The sequence below is a fragment of the Chelonia mydas genome, chromosome 15 (assembly GCF_015237465.2).
Source record: "Chelonia mydas isolate rCheMyd1 chromosome 15, rCheMyd1.pri.v2, whole genome shotgun sequence".
NCBI lineage: Eukaryota > Metazoa > Chordata > Testudines > Cheloniidae > Chelonia > Chelonia mydas.
This window is the reverse complement of record NC_057856.1, coordinates 8,980,795-9,008,525: the sequence shown is the minus strand read 5'-3', so window position 1 is coordinate 9,008,525 and position 27,731 is coordinate 8,980,795. Positions and strand designations below refer to the sequence as shown.

At 49.9% G+C, this 27,731-nt stretch overlaps 1 protein-coding gene across 3 annotated transcripts in view; it reads left to right on the top strand.

Annotated features, from left to right (window-relative positions):
* KSR2 (kinase suppressor of ras 2) overlaps nucleotides 1-27,731 on the top strand; it is a 295,477-nt gene that overhangs the window by 102,508 nt on the left and 165,238 nt on the right. For all 3 annotated transcript variants that reach the window (XM_043529547.1, XM_043529546.1, XM_027834074.3), the window contains exon 5: nucleotides 20,757-20,938. In XM_043529547.1, coding sequence (XP_043385482.1) covers nucleotides 20,757-20,938 — 182 coding nt within the window. The remainder of the gene's footprint in view (nucleotides 1-20,756; nucleotides 20,939-27,731) is intronic.

The following is a 27,731-nucleotide window of genomic DNA, read 5'->3' as shown; positions in this document are numbered from 1 at the left end:
TCTTTTGCATAGAGACTGTCCAGTTTGGCCAATGTACATGGCAGAGGGGCATTGCTGGCACATGATGACATATATCACATTGGTAGATGCTCAGGTGAACAAGCCTCTGATAGTGTGGCTGATGTGATTAGACCCTATGATGGTGTCCCTTGAATAGATATGTGGACACAGTTGGCAACGGGCTTTGTTGCAAGGATAGGTTCCTGGGTTAGTGGTTCTGTTGTGTGGTGTGTGGTTGCTGGTGAGTATTTGCTTCAGGTTGGGGGACTGACTGTAAGCAAGGACTGGCCTGTCTCCCAAGATCTGTGAGAGTGATGGGTCGTCCTTCAGGATAGGTTGTAGATTCTCGATGATGCGTTGGAGGGGTTTTAGTTGGGGGCTGAAGGTGATGGCTACTGGCATTCTGTTATTTTCTTTGTTGGGCCTGTCCTGTAGTAGGTAACTTCTGGGTACTCTTCTGTCTCTGTCAATCTGTTTCTTCACTTCAGCAGGTGGGTATTGTAGTTGTAAGAATACTTGATAGAGATCTTGTAGGTGTTTGTCTCTGTCTGAGGGGTTGGAGCAAATGCAGTTGTATCGCAGAGCTTGGCTGTAGACAATGGATCGTGTGGTGTGGTCTGGATGAAAGCTGGAGGCATGTAGGTAAGTATAGCAGTCAGTAGGTTTCCGGTATAGGGTGGTGTTTATGTGACCATCACTTACTGGCACCATAGTGTCCAGGAAGTGGATCTCTTGTGTGGACTGGTCCAGGCTGAGGTTGATGGTGGGATGGAAATTGTTGAAATCATGGTGGAATTCCTCAAGAGTTTCTTTTCCATGGGTCCAGATGATGATGATGTCATCAATATAGCACAAGTAGAGTAGGGGCATTAGGGGATGAGAGCTGAGGAAGCGTTGTTCTAAGTCAGCCATAAAAATGTTGGCATACTGTGGGGCAATGCCACTGATTTGAAGGTATACATTGTCCCCAAATGTGAAATAGTTATGGGTGAGTACAAAGTCACAAAGTTCAGCCACCAGGTTTGCCGTGACATTATCAGGGATACTGTTCTTGATGGCTTGTGATCACTCTTGTTCCAGTCTGTATGGTAACACCCATTGTTTCATGTTCTCTGTGTATATAAAATCTCCCCACTATATTTTCCACTGTATGCATACGATGAAGTGAGGTGTAGCTCACGAAAGCTTATGCTCTAATAAATTTGTTAGTCTCTAAGGTGCCACACGTACTCCTTTTCTTTTTACGGATACAGACTAACATGGCTGCTACTCTGAAACCTAGCAGAAGGTAAAATCCTAGTGAAGACAAGGCAGCTTGCAGTCTTCACACATATTAGCAGGTTGAGGTAAGGACTATGGGGGAGGCTAGGGTTACCTTGGTTACCTTGACCTGATAACTCCTGGTAAAACTACAAACTACCTTGTGTTCAGTAGGATTTTACCTCCTGTCACTAGTTCCCACAGGCTGAGACACGCACCCTTTTCCCTAGTGGAGACAAGGCCTGAAAAGGTGACTTAGGTGGAGTCTCTAATTTCCAGGCAAAGCAGACAGGACCTGACTTCTTAATGTCCCCCCCCAATGGTTTTCTCACTAGGCATGGCATGGAACTCAGGTTGTTTATCTGGGAAGGCTGCAGTTTGAACTTGTGGTTCCAGTGAGTGTGTCTCTTTCCGGCAATGAATCCCTTTATTTCATCATGCGTTCATTCTTGATGACAGTCATGCCAGCTGTAAATTATACAAAACAAGAAATCCTAGCACTCATTGCAGGTCTTACTCATAAAATGGTGCATGAACACACAAAATCTGCATGACTGTACAGTGGTGCAAATACAATATTCTTTCTTAGCAGCTAACAACTCTTTGCCGAGATTCATCCACGCTAAGTCTTCGAACTGGCCATTGAGTATAAAGTGGAGGAAATTAAAACATTTGAAAGCGATAACTGAAATCTCTCCCAGAAATGGATGAGTCTTCAGTGATTAAGAGGTAGAACCTCATCTACTTGTGTGGGGAATTTATACGCTTATCTCCCACTTCTCATTTACGAGAGAGAGAGAGACCTTTAACATTAGGAGTGGAAAAACCTAAATTAGGAATGGCTTAATCCCATCTATGTCTGAAAGTGTTTTGCAAGGAGTGGCTCCTCTAAAATCCTTTAAATTGACCCTTTATTTCTCCCCAAGAAGCCACCTGGTGCACTTGATCCTTCACCCAGTGAAGGGTTGGGCACAGCTCTGTGGGGAACATTTTCAAATGTGTCTCAGACACTTAAGAGCCTAAATCCTATTGACTCCCACTGGGACCTAAGATCCTAAATCACTTAGGATTACCTCTCTGTCTTAGGCATTTGTCTGGCACTCATTGCGTTCCTCTCTGAATGCTTTTCCTTTCCTTTGGTCTGGTAGAGGCTTACAGATAATTTCCCTCCAGAGTGTAAGCCATAGGAGTCTTGGGTTACTTGGAACAGATCACACGGGAACAGAGGCTCCTCTCGATTGCTCCTTTTCAGTGTGTGGGGCAGACTGAGGAGAAGTGGGGGCAGAAGTGTCTGTAAAGGTATGTGCACACTGCACACCACTGGTGGTGTATGTAGGGTATATGCAGCTACACGCCACGGTGAAAAGCAGGTTGCGTCCATACTGCGGTGTGGAGCTACACATGGCAGCGAAAGGCACTGGCAGAGGGGAGGCAGTGGGGAAAGGCGCTGGCTTTAGGGAGCAGCCAGAGCTTTTCCCCATTGCTGGAGCCTCTCTCTGGGATGCGGAAAGACTCCAGCAAGGTGCGACACAGCTAAAAATAGCAGTGTAGACAGGAGAGGCACTGCTGGGTGTGTGGAGAGCTGTGGAGGGTACATACCCTAAGGGTTCAGGAGCGTCTTCACTCAACTTGCATAAGCGCTGTCTCATTGAGTACACTGCTGTTTATACCCATGCTTAGGGGGCAGGCAGGGTATGTATTCTACCTGCTGCCATAAAGAGTTTGCAGTGTAGATGTACCCGAAATCAGTTCTGTGGCCCTTATATTCTGGGGCAACGAGGGGCCTATCCAGTCTGGGGGTGGCAGTGTAGAACCCTTTTGTTAGTACTGTGCCAGCCAGGGAGACCCTGTGCAGAGGTACTTTCCCAGGGGACATTTAAACCAATCTAGCAGTGTAAGGAGGGCAGAGAGAGGTGTTAGTGTAAGTGAGCAGCTCTGCATGCGGCCACCGCAGTCTCTGCTGGCCTAGGAAGCGAGGGACAGACTTTGATCATAAACTCTGATGTCCTGCCACGTGCGAGGAGTTAGTCGGGCTTGGTCTAACTTGAAAATGGGCGATGGGGAGGATCAGGTAAAATGCTCTTGAAATCCCTTGTGGCTGGAGAGCAGCAGATGGAAAATTTGCTTCATACTTCAAACAGACCTTGTAAGTTTCAGTAACGCTTCCTGTGTCTTTCGTAGATCATAGGGACGTGTGTGTGGTGGAGGAGGCTGGGAAGAAGGGGGAAGTGAGTCAGGAAGTGAGTTAAAGTTAGAGAAACTGAACTGAAGAGAACAAAATCTGCATGTTGAAAATCGGGGTGCAGGTGTTCTGAAGATAGACCCCAGGGAGGACAAATGCTGGCTCACCAAATAAAGCAGCTTGGTACTTCACAAGATGATGAGTCTTTGCGGCCATAATAGCTACAAATGCCTGCAAGGACTGCAGTTGTAATGCAGCCCCCCCTACCCCACCAGGGTGCTTGGGGTGCCATGCAAACAAATCAGTGGTGATGGCTTTTTATGCTCTTCATTCTTATAGAAGCCTCCATCTGAGGCTGCATCTACACTTAGAGTTGGAAGTTTGAGGAGACCTAGCCATGCTAGCTTTGATTGAGTTAGCAAGCTAAAAATGGCAGGGTAGCCGGGGCGGCACCAGCAGTGGGCTTGGCTAGCTCCCTGAGTGTGATCCTGTTGAAGACCCTAGGTACATACTCGGGTAGCTAGCCCATCTAGGGTGACCAGGCAGCAAGTGTCAAAAATCAGGACGGGGGTGGTGGGTAATAGGAGCCTATATAAGAAAAAGACCCAAAAATTGGGACTGTCCCTGTAAAATCGGGACATCTGGTCACCCTAAGCCCATCCAGCCACTTGTGCCTCCACGGCTATACTGCTATTTTTAGTGCACTAGCTCAATGAGAGCTAGTGCATGTATGTCTGCTTGAGCCGGAAATCACACCTGCCAGCTCCATACACTGAGGATCTCAAAGCACTTTGTAATCATTAATGAACTAAGCTCACATTCCCCCTGTGAAAGAGGTATCATTAGCCCAATTTTACAGATGGGGAAATGGAGTCACACAAGTTGGGTTGCCCGTAGTTACACAGTGAGCTAGCAGCAGATCTGGGAGTGAAACCCAGGAATCCTGACTCCGGGTCTTGTGTGCTGTGACCACTAGACCTTTCCCCTCTCTCTAGCCTTGAACGTGAGGGGGAATAGGCTGAGGCAAATGCTGTGGGGGAGTCATTTCCAACCCCTGGGATGACCACATTAGGGTTTGCAGAGCATGGTGGCGGAAGTCTGTGTGCACCACCATAAATCTGTGAAAACCCACCGCTGCTCAAGCAAATCGACGGATTGTGCATGCAGCTGGTCACGCGCACGGGTGAGTGTGGCATTCATCCAGCTGATCTGCATGTAGAATTGTGCATGTTTTGTGTTTCACATGGATCTCAGACTCTGCTCTCCTGAAAATTTGGCTCTGAATACCCGTCATAGTCCCAAGGTTGGTGTGAGCTGGAGGGGAGAAAGCCAAAGGGCTGACAGAAAGCTTTCCTGATACACAACTGGGGAGCCACTGAGGAGCATGAGTAGACAACAGAAAAGTGACTGCCAAGTAGAGGGAATGCCCCAGAAGGAGTTGTTCTGCCTCGGGGGTCTTGTGGTTGAGCAGGTGTCCTGTGTGGTGGCCCAGCACAGAAGTCGCTGGGACTGGCTTTCAGATGGCGCGGAATGGCAGGCTGGCGCCAGCTCTTTGGAAGCTAGTCACGGACAGCATCGCAACTCTGCTGAACGTACGACTTCCCTTCCGGCCCCCGAGGCGTGTGCGCCAGGGAGGGAGCCGGATACGCTGCTTAACAGGCTGTGAAAATGGGCCCTAATGCAAATAGTTTTCTTGATGGCTAAATGATTACTCGCACAGAATTGGAAATGCAGGGCAGGGGCTAGAGCCCATCCCGAATCGATTGACTAGCGCCTCGGACACATGGACCGGCGAGCGGCCTTTGGAACACATTCTGGAGTTCTCCTCTTACACCACCGGGGAGAGAAAATAACCCGTTGATTTATGAGAGGGTGGAAGACTCCAGGCGGGCTCGGTAACTTTTCACCACCTTTTCCCTCACGAGGGTGGGGAAGAAGTATTTAGACATAGTTAGAGAGGGAGAGAGAGTGCTCGTCACAGTGCCAGTGAGTTCTGGTTTATTGCCGCAGTCTGCTTTGGAAGAGCGGGACAAAGATGATCTGCTGCAGTAGAAGTGCTGCCGGACTGTAACTCTATAAGTTTTACTAAGCGAGGGGTAGCACGTAGCTTCAGGATGCAGGAGCAGGGCATGAATCAGACGGTGACTCAGTGTAACAATATAGAGCTGGCCCCAGCATAGCGAGCCTTCAGGAAGCTCTGTCAGCTCCAGACCCTTGCCTGTCCACCGGTGTGGGAGGAGTAGCAGCCTAGTGGCAGCCTCTCCCTGAGCTTAGCCTCTGGCCATGTAGGTAGCACGCACAAGAAAGGAGACTTGTTGTGCGCCCTTATTTCCTGGTGCAGGGGCACAGGGATGCCGACAAATGACCTTAAGCTGGGAGCGAGTCTCTCAAGCCAGGTAGACAGACACGTACTAAGTCTGCTTAAGCTAGTGCACTAAAAACAACAGCGTAGATGTTGTGGCACGGGCCAGCCACCTGCATGTGAGCCTGCCCGGCCCCCTGGACTCTGAGCTTGGGTGGCCAGCGCATGCTGCCATGTTCACAGTGCTATTTTTAGTGCACTGCTCCCGCAGAGCTAGTGCGTGTCTGTCTGCCTGGGCTGAGATGCATGCTCCCAGCTGCCATGTAGACATATCCTAAGAGATCAACATAAGATTAATAGATACCGAGTTCCAAGCCTGATGGGTTTCATAGATGTTTGTTTATTTATTTATTTATTTGGGATGCTTTAACAGGTTTACAAATCATTGCCATGGAAATATCAGAGACAAAAGGATAATTGTTACAACAGTGAGCTTTGTTTAGTGCAGTGATTCTCAACCAGGGGTAGGCGTATCTCTGCGAAAACACAGAGCTCTTCCTGGGGGTACATCAACTCATCTAGATGTTTGCCTAGTTTTACAACAGGCTACATAAAAAGCACTAGCGAAGTCAGTACAAACTAAAATTTCATACAGACTTGTTTAATACTGCTGTATATACCATACACTGAAATGTAAGTACAATAGTTATATTCCAATTTATTTATTTTATAATTATCTGGTAAAAATGAGAAAGTCAGCAATTTGTCAGTACTAGTGTGCTGTGACACTTTTGTATTTTTATGTCTGATTTTGTAAGTAAGTAGTTTTTAAGTGAGATGAAACTTGGGCATATGGGAGACAAATCAGACTCCTGAAAGGGGTACGGTAGTCTGGACAGGTTGAGAGCCATTGGTTTAGTGGAACACTCTTCAGTTATATAATCATCAGCTCTCTGTTTAAGAGAGCTCACAGAGTGTGCCTCTTGACAGATTGGACCATCATGATCATCCGTTCTAGCCAGCAGCATAACAAAGGCTAGAGGACTTCACCCACTCATTCCTGCCTCCAACCTAGTTACTTGTCCTGCACTGTTACAATTGCACCATTTCTGCAGCTTTGTGAGATCGGTGTTTGTGATAGTCGGTGGTTCTTGTATTTATTGCCTGATCGTTTTCCTATTTAATAATGTAAATTGCAGAGGGAAAAACAGCCACCTGCATGTGGCTTTTCCCCCTCACTGGTTACAGCCAGCCGTAGCTGAATTTTACTGCTCCTTAGTTGCTAGTTAGCTAGACTGCTTGATGTCTGTGCGCTGGGGGATCCCTAATGACTAACTGGCCTGTGCTGAACAGTTGGCCGTGTCAGGCAGGCCCAGGAGTTCTTTAAGGGCCAGCTGAAATAACAAATGTGCAATGTGAAGAAATAACCAAGTTTAAAAATATTGTTGATTGGTTTGTCTTGTACTGGAACAGTCTCCCCTCATTTACACCCCTCCAGTCCAATGCAGACCAACTTACTCATTTATTCCTGGGATATGGTCAAGGTAAAAATCATAGAGAAACATATGGCCTCAGCTCAGTGCCTGGCTATTAAAAGCCCAATGTGCTTTGCACTGTTGACAGGGTTAGTTTCCCTCTTGCATTTCCGTGGGCTTGAAGCAGGGGAAAACAATGAGATCACTGCTGCTGGGCTTTAGACCCGCTTTCTCCTTCAGGATTCTTGACACTGCAGTGGCTGGGTAGCAATCTCGGACAGGTGTTAAAACAAAAAACCTTCTGCAGAAGCTGTTTTTAACTGACCGTGTGTCGACAACTCAGTGGTGCAGCGCCTCCCGTCTGTCGTCCTGGGAATTAACTCTTACAGCCAGGAGCACCCTCTGCAGGCTGGTGTTTTGCCTGCTGCTGGCCTGTATGTCCCTCCTGGACCCCAGTGCCGTTTGCCCAGGGGTTCTGCCCACCACAGTACCCATTCACTCTGGGTCTCCTCGCCCAGGGGAACCCCAACCCTCTACCCCCCACCTTGCCTCAGTGGCCACTTCCAGTCACCATCTATCCCCCCCTCCCTAGGGCAGACTGCAGTCTATGAACCACTCATCATCGGCAAGGGGGGGTTGGACCAGCTGCCTCTGCTATCTCTGGGGTGTCCTGCTGCAGCCCCAGTACCTTTTATAGGCCTTTCACTAGGCTGCAGCTTTGCTCGGCTGGAGCTCCCCAGCCCCCTCTGCCCTTCCCCAGCACTGCTCCACCCTAGGTACCCTTCTTAGCTTCCTAGGCAGCCAGGTCTTTCTCTCTCTCTAGGAAGCTAGAGAGAGTGTCTGTCCTCACTTCTGGCCCACAGCCCTCTTATAAGGGCCAGCTGGACCCTGATTAAGCTGGCCACAGCTGTGGCTGCTTTCCTAATCAGCCTAGCTTTCTTCGCTGCAACCCTCTCCGGGGCTGCTTTAGCCCATTCAGGCAGGAGCGGGGTGACCACCCCGCTACATCGTGGAACAGTCTTTTAACAAAACCCAATCTAAATGTTGGGCTAAACTTAAGTTTGCGGCAGGTGCTTTCCCCAGACTTTTCCAAAGCAAAAATCCAGGCACATGTGAAGTCAAGACGCCTTCCCCTTCCTGGGCTTTGGCTGTTTTAACAAAGACATTAACAACTTATAAAGTTCAGCTCCAACCCTGTCTTAGCAGGTAGGAGAGCCTGATTGGTCCCCCCCATACGTGCACAGATGCTTTTGTTCATCTAGGGCCAGATCTGAAGCTCTTATGTCAAGTGGCACATTAACCAGCAAGCAGACCTATTGAACTCAACGGGACGCCGCCAGTAGTGTGCGTGGCGGAGTCTGACCCCTAACCGGTGCATGCAGCTGCGTGTAAATACCCAGTCTGCCTATGCGGTTGTGGTAGTTGGACTCCAACTGCTCCTGCTGGCCAGGCTTTTAGGTTTTCAAAGCCAGCCCCAGGATCCCTGTTCTTCAGACCCCTCTTGCTTTCTGACGTCCTGGTAACTAAAATGGGAGAAGATGAGCTGTCTTGTCCTTTCGTCTGGCCGTCTGCTCACTGCCTCTATAGCTGGCTCCCGGTTAACTCCCCCTGGTGCACACCTCCGAGATGAATGTGCCAGGGAATGATGGGCTGGAGGGGGAGGGACGGCAAAGCATCTCCGAGAGATTTTGTATTTATGGTAAACAAGTGGCATCCAGAAAGGGTCATTCTGTTTTTCTTGATGTGATGATTCTTCTTTGCACCTGCTCTGTTCTGTCTGTCTCTCTATCAATCTGTCCTCCACCTGTGGCACATAATTCATTCTAATGATACCCAGCAAAGCTGGCATGTCAGCTTGAAGAGAGTCAGTTCAGAAGGGCAAAGGAGTTTGCATGGGAGGGAGGGAGGGAGGGAATCCTATCACCTCTCGGGATGGAGCTGTAGCTCGCTGCTGCCTTCCATAGCTTTGCACACATCCGGCTGTGGAGAACTCAGCCTTGTCTAGACATCTGTGGCTGCTTTCTGTGGCGTGGTCCAAGGCTTGGGGCTGTGACCTCAGCAAAGAAGTCCAGCCGCTCCACGCTGCTCTCCCGAGCTCCCTCTGTCTCGCAGCATGTCTCCCACTGGGGCTGTTGCGTTGTGTCTCTCGGTGGGTTGATGCTCCCGGGTTCGTGATGGCCTGTGAAAGGGCTCAGTGTAACACTAGCAGTAACTTTCGCTGCCGCTCCCCCATGGGTTACCCAAAAGGTGATGCCATGAACAGGGGCCAGCCATGTCCCACTCCACCTGGCCACACCACTGAAGGCCTCCTGGAGTTGTAACCACACAATGTTTGTGCAGTTGGGCTTTGGGTGAGGTGGCCTCTGGCGCAGGATTTCTGTGAAGGCATAAGGCTGTTCTGTTGTGGATTGCTGGCGAGCATCACACCGAGGACAGGGTGCAAAGGGACTCTGAGAAGCCACAGTGAAATGAGACTGCTTTGAATGACAGGGAAAACATCCACTTAAGTCCCAGCTTAGAACTTCCTCCTTTAAAGGCGGCTCTACGAAACCAGCGAACCAATGCCTGTTTTCAAGTGTGCTTTGTGCCCACGGGCCAAGACTTTCAGACGTGACCAGTGATCCAGGCCCTACGTTCTAGGGTGCCTCTTTTTGGCTGCTTGACTTAAGACACCTTAAAGGGTCTTCATTTTTCAGAGGGTGGGTGCTCAGCTCTTTCAGGAAATCAGGCTCCTGTAAAATGTATGAAGCGAGGCACCTAAAATCACTAGTCGCGTGGGCGACTGGTGGAGAGGGACACCAAAGGGGGGAACAGCCAAAGGGGGGCAGGTAGCCTCACCACGTGACACCCGATGTGACTCTTCCCCGCCCCACACCCAGCCTGGGGCCCCCATGCTCTCCCCATCTCGTCCCTTTCCCATCCCACGTTACCTGGGGCGGGGGTGTGTGTTTCTGTCCCATTGCACTGCGCCGGGCAGCGTCCCCTCCAGGCAACGTGGCTGGAGGCTGCCCGGGACTCGGGAGAGGGTGCCACCCCGTCTCAGCACATTACCTGGCTGGGGAGGGGGGGCTCTGTCCCGCTGAGCTGAGTGTCCCCTCCCATGCAGCATGCGTCCCCTTCCCTTCCGGCTCTGGGTCCACCGGCTGCTGGCCCCTTGCCTCCCCGATGGCGTTTGGGGAGGGTCATGTGACCCATTGGGCCCCTCCCACCCATCGCCCTTGTCTGGCCTTGTATTTTATTTTAACATTGGCCCGCCCCTGCTGGGCCCAGAATCACACCCCTGGTGTGTACTCGTGCCAGAGACATGGCGTGTCACGTTGACTCCGTCCCCAGACGAAACTGACTGGTCGAGTTTCTCTGTGCAAGCTGAATGGATGCACAACACTAGATGTGCAAATTCGGCGAGTGTTTTAACAATCCGGGGTGTTGTACACGGCAAGTTTCATCTTGTCAGTGCCCCTTTAATTTAGCCAGGCACTTGCCCTTTCTCATTTTAAAGCAAGTGCAACACTGAGGAGCGTTGAGGAGAGAAAGTGCATTTGTATCTCAGCGGTCTCCGGAGTTCTCCAGCCCAGTCCCCGGTTGCGTCCCGGGGCAGAGAGTGCGGCGGCATCATTCAGGGCACGGTTGGGGCTGGGCAGGGAGCTGAGGGGGCGGAAGGCCCCACTGTCCCCCCTGCTGGCTTGGATCCGCCCTCACCGCTTCTCTAGCTGGGAGGGGAGAGCAGGACCCGTGTGCGGCATGCGCTTCCCTCCTCCAGCCAGTGGGCAGGAGGCAGACCCCTAGCTACACCTCCCCGAGACAGCCGGGGACCATGGCCAGAGGGAGGGGGGGGCTATGCTTTGTAAAGGGCTTTAGCAAACTCCTCCCTCCTACTTCCACCTGCCCCCCAACCCAAGGCAAGAGGGGAGCACTGAGGGATTACGTCCAGCCACACTGTGATCGGGTGCGATTACAGCTCGTGTAGACATGCCTGAGCTAGCTTCGCTCGAGCCTGGATTTCAAACCCACCCGGAACCTGTGAGATGACTTGTGTGACCAGCCCGTGCTGCTACCGGGAGCCACGCTAGCTAGATTAAAGGGAGCCACATCCCATGATTGCACTATAGACGTATCCTTAGAGGGCTGTCTGGGTGCATTGAGAGACCTGGTTTGTGGTCCCATCTCCATCCTGGGCAATTTGCTTCTGTGCCTCAACTTACCTCCATAAAATGGGGATCGTGATCCTTCACCCCTCCTAACCCACCTGTGTGCAGGGCTTTGCTACCCTGGGAGGGGAGGCTCTGCGCAGCTGCCCAGGGTGGTGATCTGAACACTGCTGCAGGAAGCGGTAAGTGTATCGTCCCGTTCCTGGGCGGCTCCGTGGCAGCTCTGTGGCAAAGGGCAAGGAGTCAGCCCTGCTAGGGGAGTGTTCCTTCACTCGTCTGATCTCTGGGTTAAATATGGAAGAGATTAAACGACAGATGTAACACCGACCCCTCACACGCCTGAACCGAGATAAAAGTTGAAGGTTTGCATTCTGCTCTCTGTGTGTGCGGGTGCTCAGCAGGGGATGAGTGCTAAGTCCATCAAACCAATTGTCAAGCCACCTAATGAGCCGTAATGCACTCTGAGAGCCAGGAATCAAAGCTCAAGGACTTGCATATATTAAGGGCTCCGTCCTGAGGTCCTCACTCAGGCAACCCCCACACTGACATCACTGACAAAGTGGCCAAAGTCAGGATGCAGAACGAGGCCCTACGGGGGTTAATGTGACAGATGGGAGAGCAGGGAAAAGGCAGCAGGGTTTTCATATCTCCACCCCCTCGGCCTTTCTCGGGCCCTGGGGAGGCCGCTCAGAACCTTGCCTAGTTTTCTTGTAACATTAAGCCCCTGCAGGCCAGATTTTTACATGCCCTTCTCAGTCACACCTAGGAAACTTCCCAGGGTATGCACCTGCATGTACAGACTGTCTTGTGGAGGCAAACTCAGGTGGACATGAGCATGCACAGCACGAGCTTAGAGAATCCATTGAGAATTTCGGCCTTTCCGTGTGCATACAAACTTGAGCTAAGATGCTGGGTTAAAAGCCCGTCTGCAGAGAGGGGCAATGCAAGGGAGCAAGGTCAAGCAGGTGTGGCCGTCTGTGGACAGAGGCTGTGGAGACTAGAACTGCCAATTCCCAAGGATGTTACCTTGTCTCTCGGCTGGGTACTTCCCAGCCCCGGTGGTGCAGATGGCCCTCTTGCCACTTTCCCATTGACTGCTGCTGGATTCTGGTGAGCTTTGGAGCGTCCGGTGGTTACCAGGCTAGTTTAGGTGTTTGTATTGAAGTAGTGCCTGGGGGCTTTGAGGTGCTAGGCACTGTACAACACAGTGAGAGACGGTCCCGGCTCCAAAGAGCTTGCAGTCTGGACAATACACAGGTAAACAGAGGGGAAGAGACTTGCCAAGGACAGTGGCTGAGCTGGGAATGGAACCCAGCTCTCCTGGCTCTTTCTCCGGGGTGCAATCCACTCGGGGTAACATGTTCACGAGTCTCATTGAAAGCCTCGGGGACTTGGATTCCTAAGTCACTTTCACCCTTTTGCACGTTACCCTAGCTGGGAATGTACAGGGACAGATTCACAGCTGAGGATCCGGGTGCTAGGCTGTGTCCCATCCACCGTTGGGCAGCCTTGGGGCAAAGGAGGCTTACGGAGCAGGAGAGTTGCTCTAGCCAAGGGGTCGGTAACCTTTCAGAGGCGGTGTGCCGAGGCTTCACCCGTTCACTCTAATTTAAGGTTTTGCGTGCCAGTAATACATTTTAATGTTTTTAGAAGGTCTCTTTCTGTAAGTCTATAATATAGAACTAAACTATTGTTGTATGTAAAGTAAATAAGGTTTTTCAAAGGTTTAAGAAGCTTCATTTAAAATTAAATTAAAATGCAGAGCCCCCCCGACCGGTGGCCAGGACCCGGGCAGGGTGAGTGCCCCTGGAAATCAGCTCGCGGGCCGCCTTTGGCAGGTGTGCCATAGGTTGCCTACCCCTGCTCTAGCCGTTGCAGTTCCACACTTGTTGCTTGGAAGCACGTCTGCCTTTTGCCTGCTGCCTAATCACACTCCTGTTCCTTTCTCCTTCTCTTTTGCTTTGGATTTGTTCCTTTTTAGCGGGTTGAAGACTTTATATATCCCCCCCTCAGCCTGTTAGCTCTACGAAGGGAGGACAAGCGAGAGAGACAGCTTTAGAGGAGTTTTCCCCAGTCCTCTCTTTGTTCCCATTTCTCAAGCGGTTTGCAGCCATCCTTCCCTGAATCCGTGCGACACCAGGAGAGGGATGGATGATGTCAGTCAGCTGTCATCATTCATCCTTTTTAAATTTCAATTTTTTTTTCAGAGCAAGAGGGGGGAATCTCTGTCCAAAATCACTCATCCTTCCTAATAATGAGAGCTGTCACCAGCCTGGCTTGGCTAGGAAATGATCCTCTCTGTAAATATTTGGTCTGTAACTGATTTATGGGTGGAAAAAAATAAGATTAGTAGTTAATCACCATGCTGCAGGAAGCTCTATTGGGCTGGATGCCTGCGAAGAGCACGTTGAGGAGACAATGCCGGGGGCTCTGTCTGGGATGAGCTCAGAGGCTGGGCTGGAGCTCAGCTTTGTCGCAAGTGGAGTGAACTCACTGGTGTCTCGTTGGGCCACGTGTTTCCAGAAAGGCTGCTTACAATTTGCAGTGACCCTTGGCATGGTCCATTAGCAGGGTTAGAACCTAAGAGTTTCAGGTCTGTAGTAAAGATTTCTGATACTTGAGCTGAAGGAGTAACTCTTCCATGGGGACCAGCCACTACTGGGTATGTGACACACACTCTGTAAATGTGAGTGGCATTTAAATGGTACCACGGGAGCAGCTTGTTTGTGTAAATCTTTCTGAAGCTGTTCTGGAGTGTGTCTACGGAGAGTGCTATGATGTGGGGATACTTGTGGGAAAGGAAAATGTGGGGATGAGAAATGGAAACAAGGGACTCAAAGCAGTGCTGGAAAAGAGCCAGGACTGGTTCAGGCCAGGCTGCCAACCTGCAGCTGCTGGACTCCCCATGGACACATGGGCTCCACCCCAAGGCTGGAACATTGGTGTGAACTTTCCTGTGGCTGACTGGCTGTTCTCTGTTGCGACCCTCCTCTCAGAAATTGAGAGACTTCTCTTCTTATTCTCTATCTCCTGCTCTAACCACTTGCTACCCTTCCTCCTGGCACTGAAATCCCCTGTAGGATTGATTGTCCTGCTGAAAAGGGGATTGTCCTCTCCAAATTCCTTTCTGCCACTGCTAATGGGCTCTCCAGTGACAGGGGTCCTAGGATCTGAGGAGTTCTGGGACCACAAAGGAGTTCAGAGTCTCAGCTGCTCCTTGTCTCCAGGCTTGCCTTGAAACTGCAGCTGCTTTCAGAGTCAGCTGTATTGACCAGATGATAATTAGGGATATTTGTAAAGGTCCCACTACGGTTGCAAAACTTAGCTCATCCCATGGTTTTCTGCTTGTCTCTGTAGAGGATAAATCTGTTGCTAGGGGCTGCAAAGAGCTGGACTTGTCACCATGGAGACAGCAGCAGGGGGTACCCTGGAAGCATGGAAGGCTTGGAAACCTGGGGACAGGTGTCTGGGGTTGGGTTGGCTCTTAGCAGGTGAAGACACATGATTACATGCTGGTGTATTAGTCTCCAACTCAGTGGGAGCCCTGTTGAGGGCTTCCTGGGGCCATTACCCCCAAGTGCCACAGCCCTTTGCTCCTGCCTGCTTCAGAGGCAGGAGGCTACATTGCAGAACTTCATCTGATGCAATTGTCTGTTCGGGTAGCGAGCCCACACGCCGCGCAAAGTGAACGAAACAAGCCCCTTGATGGCGAGTGGTTTGCACAGCGACATGGAAATGAGCAGCAGCTTTTCCTGTGCAAGGAAACAATTAGTGCATTAGAGTTCGGTTTAATTTTCACATGCTAGGGAGGACTGTCAAACGCGCAGGGTGCCGCAGGGCGGTCATTTCCTAGCAATTGGCTTCTCCAGATGCCCGTGGCGTTGTCATGGATTTGGGGTTATCGGAGATGTGCTGTGGTTGAGAGGAAGGGGAGGATGCTGTTGTGGTGACGGCCCAGGGCAGCGAGCCAGAGCGTTCTGGTCTTGGCTCCGCCATTGCCTTCTTGTGTGATTTTTGGGAAGCCACTTCACCTCTCCAGGCCTCAGTCTCCCATCTGTGTGCAGTGAGGGTGATAATGCTGGTGGTGATCCCCCTGGCAGGCTGTGGGGGGGCGGGGGGACATTGCTCCTATGGACATTGCTATATTGTTAATGGAGAAGGGCTCACGTTATGAAGTCCTTCCTTGTGTTGCCTGAAACCAAACCCGGTGGGAGGGGGAGGGCACGCAATAGCACCCACAGAGCTGTCTGGGCTTTGGGGTGAGCTGAGCTGTTCTCTGGGGCTGGAATGTTCAGAGGGACCAAAGGGAATTAGGTTCTGGAATCCCACTGAATTGCTCGGGGATTTGGTGCCTGACTCACTTAGGCTATCCCGACATCTAAACCCTGTAGGCTATCCCAGCCTGAATGCTTTGCAAGGATTGTGTGGGGCTTTACCTTGCCTAGGCCCCAGCCCCTTCTGCTTCAGTAAAACTATCAACTCCTCCTCTGTGCCAGGGAGGATGGTGCTAGGGATGGTACAGAACAGAACTGGGCACCGGCCCTTCTGCTTGGGGTCCTTTGTCTCTGGCTCCTGTGTTAGATTGCATACTTTTTTGGCTTCTTCAGCCAAATTCCTGGGGACAGGTGGTGTGAGGAGACCCCCCTCTGCAATAGATTTCTGGAGACAAGAGCATCTTCCCCTGGGGAAGGGGTGCAGTTTAGCTGAAATCCGCCATCAGAGACATCTCCCGCTCTGTGTGTGTGTGTGAGATTTATTCTATGAGATGCTGAGTTGGGGGAAGGGGGGAAATCCCGTGTATTAGAATCCCTTTGGGGAGGGGCCTGTCTCCCTCAAATTCCCCTGCAGGTATCTCCTGTATCCAGTTTTCAAGGGTCAGTGGACCCTGCTGTGAAGTGTGTGAGAAGCTAGCCTGTCTCGCTTCGGCTTCCCTCAGGAGCTGGCAGGTTGGGTCTGTGGGGGAGGGATGGGGCACCTCCCACGCTGGACTCGAAGGGGGCTGGGTGGATCCCTCAGCCATGGGGGAGGCCATTCATTGGAAGTCTGCCCTGGTTCAGAAGGAGACTCTGATACCATGGCACATGGTGGGGCTGGGCTGGCTGGAATCTCTCTTATGAGCCGCTGGACAAGGGGATGGGTTTAGCGGCTTTAGAAACAAGGAAGGAAATGCTGCTGACACGTAGAAGAGCTGTGCCAAAGCTGCCGGCCCATAATTCAAACGTGCACCACAGTGGCTGTCTCTGCCTGGCCCAAGCGCTCGAGACGACCTCTCGTGGTCGCTGGGCCAATGACTGTAAACCTGACGCAGAACCTCGGAGTAACGCGGTCCCTGGAGCGTTCAGCCTCAGTGCTAAGGTCTGTCAGGAGACAGACTTGGCTGCCAATCTCATGCCCTCTCCAGCCATCACTGACCAAGCATGCTGAGGTGCTGGCCAGACCCATCAGCCGGAGCGACGCTGGGGAGGCCTCTGCTTCTTGCACTGGAGCTGTAGAGGGCTGATCCCTCCGTCATCGGAGGGTTAATACGATTCATTCTCTTCCCTTGCCACCCCTGCATTGTTGTTAACTAATTAGTTACAACCGTGTAACCAGAAAGCAAATGCACCTGATTGAATAAGAGGCTGTAATTCAAGCAGGAGTCGATGCTAACCTCATAAATCGTGAGAAAATATCGCCAGCGGTTTCTGAGTGTCAGAGCCTGGGCGGCTGATTGATGGCCCTGGGAGCCCCTCCAGGCCCCGGAATTGTTTATTGATAACATCAAGGGCTATTGCCCTGCCTGCTCCCTGCCAGAGAGGACAGAAAAAACGCCAGCAAGCACCCAAAAAAACCTCTCCAGGATTAATGAAAGGGACCTGGGCTTCCTTAATGGACGCTGTGGCCTCAGTGGGAACATTGTGTTCGTGAGAAGAGCAGAAAGTGCTGTAACCGGAGATCCCAGGGACTGGGGCAGTGAGGGAGGGTGGGAAGTGCTACAGCAGAAGCAGCTTTCTCTAGCAGCTCCTCAGGACACAGGCCGGCTACAGTAGCCAGTGAGGCACCTTCCTTCCTTCTCTCCACCCCACGTGTTAATAGACATGCTTCCAGGCCAAATCCTCAGAGGGGCTGAGCACCCGCAATGCCGTTGACTTCAGCAGGTGGCATGAGTGTTTCACCCCTGTGCAAAGGCCCCATCTGAGGCCTGTGTGCCAGTCGCGTCCCACGCTAGCTCTGTTTTGAGGGCTGAAGTGATGCCATGTCCCTGGGCTGACTCCCTCCCTGAATGGGGTGAATTTCACCCAAGGTGCTCACACCACTCAGAGTCTGGCCCTTTATACCCCCTTTGCCCTCCACCAGTGCACAGTGACTCCCCATCAGTCCTCGTTTGACAGTGCCAGGCAGGATCTAATTCAATCGGACAAGCTAGCAGCGCGGAGAGAAAAATCTGCATCTTCCCTCCGCCTCCAAGAACAGCTCATTGTTACTGGGGAGCCCCGAATTTTTGGCCAGCACATGGCTGGCTAAACTGCCCACTTGGCCAGCATGTGCCCTGTCTCAGATCAGTGTGGGGGAGCATGCTCTTTGGGGCACCCACATAAATGGGTTTATGGACTGGCCTCTTGCTTTGAAAGTCCCAGTCCCAGAGTCCCAGTGGAAAGTTGTATGGATTTCTTCTGCTAGTCTGGGGCTCAGAAAATGTGGCTTTACCAGACCTCCTGTGTGCCTTTGGGCAAGTCACTTTAGCCTCCCTGTGCCTCAGTTTCTCTTCTGTACAATGGAGACAAAAGCACTGGCCTGCCTCCCCCGGCTGTGGTGTGGAAAGCCAAATTAGAGGGTGAGGCAATCAGACATGACAGCTATGGGGGCCGTCACTGCTGGTGTATTAATTTAGATGGCATAAAAGAGCCAAATGCGTTAAAGTTACCCAGGCACTGTCCAGCATTAACCAGTGTTCAGTAAGGTCTGAGCTTTGGTATACAGAGCCCTCAGCCTGCTAGTGCCATGGCAAACACACCATTGAAATTCCTTTTAACCTTTTAGTGAAGACAAAGACAAGAAGGAAAACCAGTTCCATCATTTGAAATGTAAAGTATTAAATAAGACTTTCATTGCACCGACTTTCCTTGTTCCCTTTCCCTTTAGCTGGAGAGAGTTTTGGAGGGAAAAACCCCTTGTCTGACCGTCTCTTCGATGGCCTCAAAGATGGGACTAACTGTCCTTTAGGGGAAAAGAGAAAGAAGTTAGTTGAGATGAGCTGGAGCTGTTGCTGCTGTTGAAGTCTGATCCCATTTCGTCCCAGATGGTGGTTGGGATTTAGTTGGAGCTGGGAGGGGTGGAAGGTGTCATCTGACCTGGTTTGGTCAGGGCATCCCTCAGGTTAGGATGAAGAAGGTCCAAGGTCCCAGGAGATGGTGGGGGTAGCCATGATGGTGAAGCTCACTCTAGTAGCCTCTGTCTTGTTCGTCCATCATTTCCCCCTCAGAGTCTCTTTCTTTAAGGATCCCAAAATGGAGTGATGGGTGAAACAGCCCTTCCCCGTAATATTTGTCCACCAGTTAGGCCTATGTTGATTTCATTCATTAGTTTGTGGTTCCACATCTTCTGATTTCAACACGGTCCATGGGTTATATCAGTAGCCTTTTGGTGTAGACAAATCCATTCTGTCTCCCGTTTGTGCCTTTTCCCATCAACACTTATTGGAGGTTATTGTGACACTTTATGAACTTTCATGCACTTTTTACAGCTGTGCTCACAATTAGAGTAAATGTGTAGGCCCTGCCCAATTACCACAACAAAATCTCTGTTGTAGCCCCGGGCCAGATCCTCAGATAGTCTAAATTGGCATAATTCTGCAGAAGTCCATGGAGCTGCACTGATTAGCACCAGCTGAGAATCTGGCCCCGGAATCATCATCTCATTCATCAACTTGCCAAACTGGGCAATACATTTTAAATTGACTGGAATGGAAAGATGTTAAAAGACTGCAAAGAAATTCCAGCTGACCACCCGCAGGTGTAGTAGAGCTCTCATCTCTCGGCTTGTCCGTAAAACAGCTGGCCTACTGTTGGCATTATATTAATGATAAATGGTGCCTGTTGTCTGTGTGGCCAAAGAATCCAGGAGGCGATTCTGACAGATGCCTAAGGGATTTGAGTTCCCAGTACCCTAAAGGCACGGGAATTGGGTGTCTAACCCCCCTGGATAGCTTTGAAAGTCTCAGCCCTAAAGTTTAGTGGCTCCAACAACATTTATATCTCTGTCTGTCTTGTACTGCTGCCCATCACCATGGTATCTGGACTCCTTCCATGTTAAATCAATAGCATTAGCAAAGTCCCTAGTGCATGTCATGGTGTCTCTGGCTTCTCTCCAGCATTGGGATATAAACTCTGTTTGGGATAGGGTGATTTTTTTAAATTCATTTTGTGGATTTGTGAGGCTGTTTTCAGGGTTTTTTGTGGGAGAGGATTTGGGTTGGTGTCGATGTGTCGTCGTTGTGATGGTGGATAGACCTTATCAAACAGGAAAGTTTGGTACCCAGATTTGTGCACATAAAGACCCATTTGCATGGGCAGTACAGCTTGGACAGGCATAGTGGATGTGTTTTAAAAACAAACCTTTTGTAGGAACAGCTTAAGCACCGAGTTTTGAATACATTGCCCCGGAAGAACGAGGTTGTAAGAGAAAATATTTCCAAAATTCTCACTGGTCAGTGCAGACTCCTGATTGATTTGTTCCTTTCCAAGTCTTGACTGAAAACGGGGTTTGAAGAATGAATTATGGTGAGGCTCCAATACCCCAGCATGGCATCACATTTGTCTGTCACGGGCACTAGAGGTTTTTCAGGTAGCAGTTGAGTGTAATTCCTGTAGGATGCTAAAGATTGATGCTGCCGTGCAGTGTTAACATGCCGTAGTTTCAGAACTGTGAAATGCAATGACATAGCAAGGCTGGAGTGTGAAAAAATGATATGATTTTTATTAGCTTGTGTTACCATGTGGGTAATAATAGTTTGCATTCACATAGCACCTGCCATCCAAGGATCTCAAAGCACTTGATAAACCCCTCTACTCCTGTAATGTGGCTTGGAGGTAAGCCTCAGAACTGGTCTGACTTTGGAAATGGGATCTGGTTCAGCTCATTATTAAGATAAGGGGCCACATGCAAATATGGATCTGAGCCCAGATTTGGATTTCACGGCTTCCTGAAGTTTGGGGTCATTCCAGTGTGTGAGGACATGGGTTCAGGCCCATGTCTTCCTGTGCTTGTGTTTTAGTCAGACGCATACTAGTGTTTCCCTGAGTGGAATGCGTGGCTTGTTGGCACTGCCCCCCCCCTCCCCTGTTTAACATGAGAAAACGTATTCTGTTTCCTTTGCTGTTCTTCATTTTTTCTCCTTCTCTTTCTCTTAGAACAAAGAAAAAGAACAAGCCCCTGAACTTAAAGATTCACAACAGTGTGGGAAGCTGTGAGAACATCCCCTCCCAGCGCTCTCCCCTCCTATCCGAGCGCTCCCTGCGTTCCTTCTTTGTGGGACACCAGCCTTGCGTTCCTTCCACTCCTCCTGTCCACATGGAAGCCACCTTCTCAGCAAGTAAGTCAGACCAGCTCAGAGGGGAGCCTCTGCTTGGGATCACGTGTCTCTTTCCTTGACGGCTCGTGGAGTTAGGCACCTAGCATGCTCCAATTCTGCTCAGGTCGGCAGGGAAGAGGAGTCTGGAGGCAGGAGGCTCCAGGATTCTGTTCTGTAGCCAATTGTAGATAAATGGCTTCAAAAGCGCTGGGTACATTTTGCTTGCCTGTGCATTTCTCTCATTGGTTTGGCAGAGGGAAACTTGTTGCTCTAAATATTGATGGTGATCTATGAATAGTTAGAATGAAGTATGGTGTGTGTGTGTAAATATATATATGCATACATGTGTATAAATATTGAGGTATTACATATAAATGTGTGTATATAAAATATGAAGACAGACACAAATCCAGCCCTTACTGTAGCCCCAGCCATAGGTATGCATTTCCGTGCAGGTTTTGGAGAATTGTTGTTCTAGGCCCTGATTCAGGAAAACACTTCAGCACTTCGCAGTGGTTTTCAACCAGGGGTACTGTAGCAGGGTGAGCACCTGCTCCAGCCCCGAAGGGGTTGGAAAAGCCCTGCAGAGGGCAGGGGCTGGGGAAGGGAGCAAAACCCCAGCTGACCGGGGGAAGTGGCGGCAGCTGGGGGCCATGCACCAATCAGGGCCCAGCTGGCTCTATAAAGGGTTTGAACCAGAAGTTCCAGTAGAGACTCTCTCTAGCTTGGAGAGAGAGGGACCTGGCTGCAAGGGCTGAGAAGTACCTAGATTGGAAGCAGGGCTTGGGAAGGCTAAGGGAGCAGGGGAGCTTGGGCCTAGGAAAGCCCCAGGCTGCAAGCCTGGGAAGGCCTATTAGGTACGGGGGTTGCAGGGACAGCCATGGGTAGGCAGAGGCGCAGCAGGTCCAAACCCCCTTGCCTGTGATGAGTGGCTGATACTGCAGTCTGCCCCAGGGAGCAGGGGCTAGTTGGTGACTGGCGGTAGCTTGAGACTGAGGTAAGGTGGGGATAGTGGGTGGGGGTTCCCCTGGGAGGGGGAGACCCTGAACTGTGGGGGTACTGCCAGAAGGCAGCACCCAACACAAGGGCACTGGGGTCCAGGAGGGACACAGGGGCCAGGGGCGGCGAGACACCAGCCTGACGGAGGTGCTCCAGAGGCTGGATGCTAATTCCCCGAGACGACCAGCAGGAGGCACTGCCGGGTGAGTCTGTGCCTGGTTACAGGTACACATACCCCTGGGGGTACGCAAGGTCTGTCAGGGGGAACATCAACTCATCTAGATAGTTTTATAACAGGCTACATAAAAAGCACTAGCAAAGTCAGTACAAACTAAAACTTCATACGGATGACTTGTTTATACTGCTCTATATACTATACACTGAAATGTAAGTACAATAGTTATATTCCAGTTGATTTATTTGATAATTATATGGTAAAATGAAAACATAAGCACTTTTTCAGTAATACTGAAGTGCTGTGACACTTTTGTATTTTTATGTCTTATTTTATGAGCAAGTGAGGTGAAACTTGTGGGTACGCAAGACAAATCAGACTCCTGAAAGGGGGACAGTTGTCTCGAAAGGTTGAGAGCCCAAAGGCATTGAAGGATTAATGAAACCTGTTTCATTTTGGATATGCAGGTCTCCCATGGGATTGCTGCCGATTCTGGCTCTCTGCTTTGAACATTCAGGGCCAGTTTTTCAATGGGTCTCCTTTACTGCACCATAAGCCTTGTCAGCAAAGACTGGCTCTGTGTCTGTGGCTTGTTTTGCACACACCTTTTTTCAGACCCTGTGGAGGAAGCCCACAGCAAACTTGGCCCCTGAGGTAAAAGGTTTGGAACAAACTGTATTGGGTCAGTGTCTTTTTAAAATGTCTTTATACATGGTCTGTTTTCTGCTCCCATTGATGCTAGTGGCAAAAAAGCTCCATTGATTTCAGTGGGAGGATTGGGCCCTGTTTGTAATGCCCATAAATAGATGGTGTCAAAGCAGAATGTACCATGTTCCATGCTGCTGGGCTACTTGTGTAAATTCTGCTAGTGTTCAAATGGCAGGGTGGCGGGAGAGTGGGTCACAGGTGGGTGGTTAGCCCTGGATCCAAGGGGAGGGGGAAACACTTTTAGATTCTGACCCTTATTTCCCAGCCCCAAGCCAGAATTCTGATAAATTTTGGAGGAATTGAAGTTTTTACAGCACAGTTGTAAATATGAAGATAAACGGAACCCACCCATAAAATGCAGGGAAAGTCACCAGAGAAGCAGAAATCCTACATCTGCCAAGTGCAATGGATGTGTAAATATGGCACTGGGCCTGACACTTACTTACCGACTCTTTCTAGTTACTAATGTTCAGTTAAGCCAACTTTCTCTAACTCTTTGCACTTGCCTTCTACTGGCTCATCGCTTTCTTCCCTCTCCTTCACATTTTCCTTCTCTTGCTCTGTCCTTTTCTTTTTATCCCTTTTACCTGTTCTTTTTACTTTGTGTTCATTTTCTCCTTTTTGTCTCCTCTCCAGAGGCTCTCATTCCTCCTCTTTGCTTCCTGTTTTCTTCCTACTCTTCATATTTCAATCTTCTTCTTTTGCCTTTCTCTGCTCTCCCTTCTCGCTCAGTTTCTCAGGGCACTGGGCGATGCTGTGAAATGTTGCTCGAACAAGCTGTGGCATCTCCCATGGCATTGCACATCCTTAGAGACACCCTCCCTCCCCCCCCTCAAATATATCCTCCCCTGACAATATTTCCACCAGGGAGCACATGCCAAGGAGGGAAGGTGCCAAGAAACTGGCACCTAGATACTGTGGTACTTGGCACCCTATAAATATCTAAAATAGAAGAAATGTGATCTGGAGCAGCTGGCAGCAGGGGCTGTGCACATAAGCCTGTTGTCCTTTTGGCATGTTGTAGTCGGGGGTGGGTGGTACTGCTGTTGGGTAGAGGGGCAGATCCACAAAGAACTTAGGGCGTGGGCAATGGAAAGTATCCTTCTGCTAAAAGGCAAACTGGTCCGGTAAGTCAGCTGTAGAAGAAACTACACCGCTCCTCCATAGGAAGTAATGCAATCATCTGTCTCCATAGAAAGCTGCTTCTATCCACGCAGCCAAAAATAAATGGACGAAGCAGGAGCATATGCATGTGTGTGCTCTCTCCTTGCCCCATTGGCATGAGGCCTCTATGGGTGAGAGGCTGATAAGGCAACCTGGCAATCAGGAGGGACAGAATTCAGCATGAAAAGGGTTAAATCTCCAGCGCTGCACCTGGCAGATTACACACACACAGTGTCTTCTGCTGTTTTTAATCAGAGCGGCGGCCTAATCCTTCAGGCAGGGCGCTGGGAATTTACCAGGCGTTTTCCTGGCCCGGTTAGATACAGCAGATATCTGGGTACTGCAGTCTGTTGGGAGTGCAGGGACCCCATGTCCCTAAGTCACAAGGCAGTGCTGCTGCAGGCATGGCTCACTGTTGGAGAAAGCTCAGGATCATCAGTTTATTTCACACACACAACTTCAGATTTTTCCCCCAGTTACAGAGAAAGCATCTTACCAGTTATTTAGCATCCGGGGCTTCTGCTTCATGTAAAAGGAACGGGCGCCGGGAGTCCCGTTTCACTCCCGACGAAGGGAAGGGAAAGTCACAGTTTGAAGCTCCCTTGGGAGGCAGGGGGGATCTGTCGGCTTCAGATTCCATAGGTAGCTGCAGGACAAGAGGCCTCGGGAACCTGAAGCAGCCACTATGTGAAAAGCACGTGATTGCCAAATGGGCTCCCAGACTCTCTGAGCTCCAGGACTGAAGGCAACAGGTTATAAGTATGTGGGGGTTACTTAAAGCCAAGGTGGATTAATTTAAATCAAGGCAATTTAAAGCGGTGGTTTAAATCACTAAGTGGAAAGTCTCGATGTAAATCATTGATTTCAATCAACTTTTCCATTTGTACTTCACTTATTGTCTAGAGAGAGGTTCGTTCTCTTTGGTTGATAAAACCACTGAAACATGTTGATGCACAACTAAATAGAGCCCTTACACTGGATTTGGTACATGAGTTTGCTACCTAGGAGGGTACCCTATGACTGTATACATTTATTTAAGCAATTATATAGCTTAGTATTTTCACATTTTGATTGATTGTACATTTTGTGTGTGTTAGAAAATGGTGAATGATGTATTGCTTATTTACTAGATAATTAACTTTTTGCTCAGGATTTGTGTCAAGCTGCATTAGGACGGTAACTGGAATTTAATTAAACTTATTTTTTATTTAAATGTTTTAAGGCCTAAACTTACTATAATCTCTTAACATATTTTGTATTCAATTCAGATTTCATTTTAAACAGGTTTATTTTAAAAAAGAAAAACATTTTAACTTAAATAATAATCAAAAAATAAAATTTAAATAAACAAAACCAATTTTTGTTTTTTTTTTAAATAATCCATTTTTATCCATCCTGCTTTAACCTTTCCTTCCCCCTCTTTAATCTTCCCCACTCCCAGCAAGCATAGCCATCCAGTGGTAACTCTTTCAAACCATTCCCATTATTTCCTTTGGAACGCTGTCAGAACGCCAAGTGCTGGAATGCAAATGCCAGAAAGGTCTTAGGTGCAAATGTCCCAGTAGTTTGAGGTTCGATTTCCTCTTGCACAGGAAAATGCTCAATCTGTTTGCAAAGCAAGTGTGAAAAACACTTAAGAACTCATTGTCGTCCTCTGCTTGGCTGGCATTTCCAGTCTTGTCTGCCTGCTTGTCCACTTCTTGCACCTTGGTCCCTCCTTTCACAGGGCCCTTAGTGCACTGGGCCACCTCCTTCTGCTCATGTGCAAGGAACCCACCCTGTCTGCCTTCTAATACCTCAAAATCTCACTGGTGCCATGCTGCCAAACTGAGTTGTCTGTCCATTGCCTGTTGTTCCCTGTTGTCTGCTCCTGTCAGATTTCAAAGGATCATCCTTAAGTGTTTGGACAGCACCCAGCATGGAGTGGCTGTTACCTTAAACGCATAGCTAATGATAACATTGTCAATCACAGTAGCTTTGCAAAGGATCCACAACAGACTCCGCTCCCCTCCTGACCCTCTCAACTAGCACTGGTGGCCACTGGTGTTCTTATCACCATCTAGGCCAGACTTGCTCAGAGCTGAGTGGCTAAAGACACTGGTATCTTGTCTATAATGGAGCTTCCCCTGTTGCCAGCGCAGGAGAGCGGCACAGGGCAGTATCACAACAGTGGGGAGTGTCCAGAAAATGCTCAGTGTGGATTCTGGGATGCAGCTCCCCTTCGCTCCTTGGAACACACTAAGACAACATCTGGATGAAGAGATCGAGGACCAGCTTTGCAGGCTGCCTTCAGAACCGGAGCTTCCTTTGAGGCCATTTGTTTGCGTATGCTGTACGTCGGCAGTGTCATGACGCAGTACGCCCCGCTTCTTGGCTTATGCCCCAGCACGGCATCTGGGGAGAGGGGTTTGCTCACTAGCTGGAGAGCAACCCTGCAGTCATGGCTCTCTCGGCCCTCCTGTGAGGCAAAGCTCTTGTGATCCTCCCCCCAAAGCATCTGCCTTCTGAAATGGTTCGAGATTCAGCAATCCGTTCCTGGCATCCCCTTCCTCCCATGTCTTAGGCTGCCGGGTCAATGGGACCTAGCAGCAGTGCTGGGGGCTGGCAATATTATTTATAGAGATATGTCCAACTACCTGACTCTTAGTGGCACAGCTAGGAGATTTGCCTGGAGTGAGGATATTTTTATGTATTGCTATTTCCCCCAGCGTCAAACCAATGTATCTTGCTGCCCAGAATGATGGTGAGTAGTGGACCAGAAACCAAGCAATAAAGCCCATTCTCAGCCAGGCATTGGTTTGTCTCATTGCATTAGGTTCCCTTATGCATCAGTGTTGGGTTGCACCACGTGGTGGGATAACCTGATGCAATGCGGCATAACCCGGAATGTGACACAACGGGATGTGATGGACTAGCAAATGCCTGGCCGTTTTCTGGAGCAGTGGGGTTTTCTCTTTCCCCCTTCTGTCCTGGCGGGTCATCCCCTGACAGTCTGGGGTGTAATGTTTGCGTGATCAGTGGATGGAAGCTGTGCCTAGTCTGGCAAATTATTCACAACGGGTTGGTGGCTCTTCACTGGTGGATCTTGCAGTCCACCCTTTACCAAAGCAGTAGTAACGTTAACACGTTTAGCGCCAACCCTGTTCTAGGTGCTTTATAGACGAGATCCCAACACCAAAGATCTTGCATCATGCAGACTCCTGGGAAATTGTCAGTTCCACAGTGTAACTTACACTCCCCATCCCACCCCCAGTCGATCTTTGGAGGAAGGCCACTTGGAAACAGTGTGGTCTAGTGGGTAGGGCACTAGACTGGGAGTCAGGAGACCTGGATTCTGTTCTGAGCTCTAAGTGACCTTGGACATGTCACTTCATCATTCTGTGACTCTGTTTTTCCTTCCCACCCTTTGTCAGCCTACAATCTAACTACACAAACACTTTGGCCAGGGTCGGTCGGTCGGCCTGTCTGTACAGGACCTAGCACAGCAGTCTCAACTGGAGCCTCTAGTTGCCACAGTAATACAAATAACATTTGTGAGCATGTCAGGGACAATCCTGCCTTTCACCCCCTGGCCCATGCCAGGAGTGGCTAGTTGCTTCCACTCAGTCAGCTGTCTGCAATCGCAACTCAAAGGAGCATGTTCTTCCAAACCTCATCTGTTCAGCTTTTCACACCCCTGATGGTTTTGACTGTTTGGGGGTAACGACAGGAAATGGGCTGTGTCCTGCATTTCTATCTCTCTCTGCCCCTTGAATTGCCTAAAAGGGA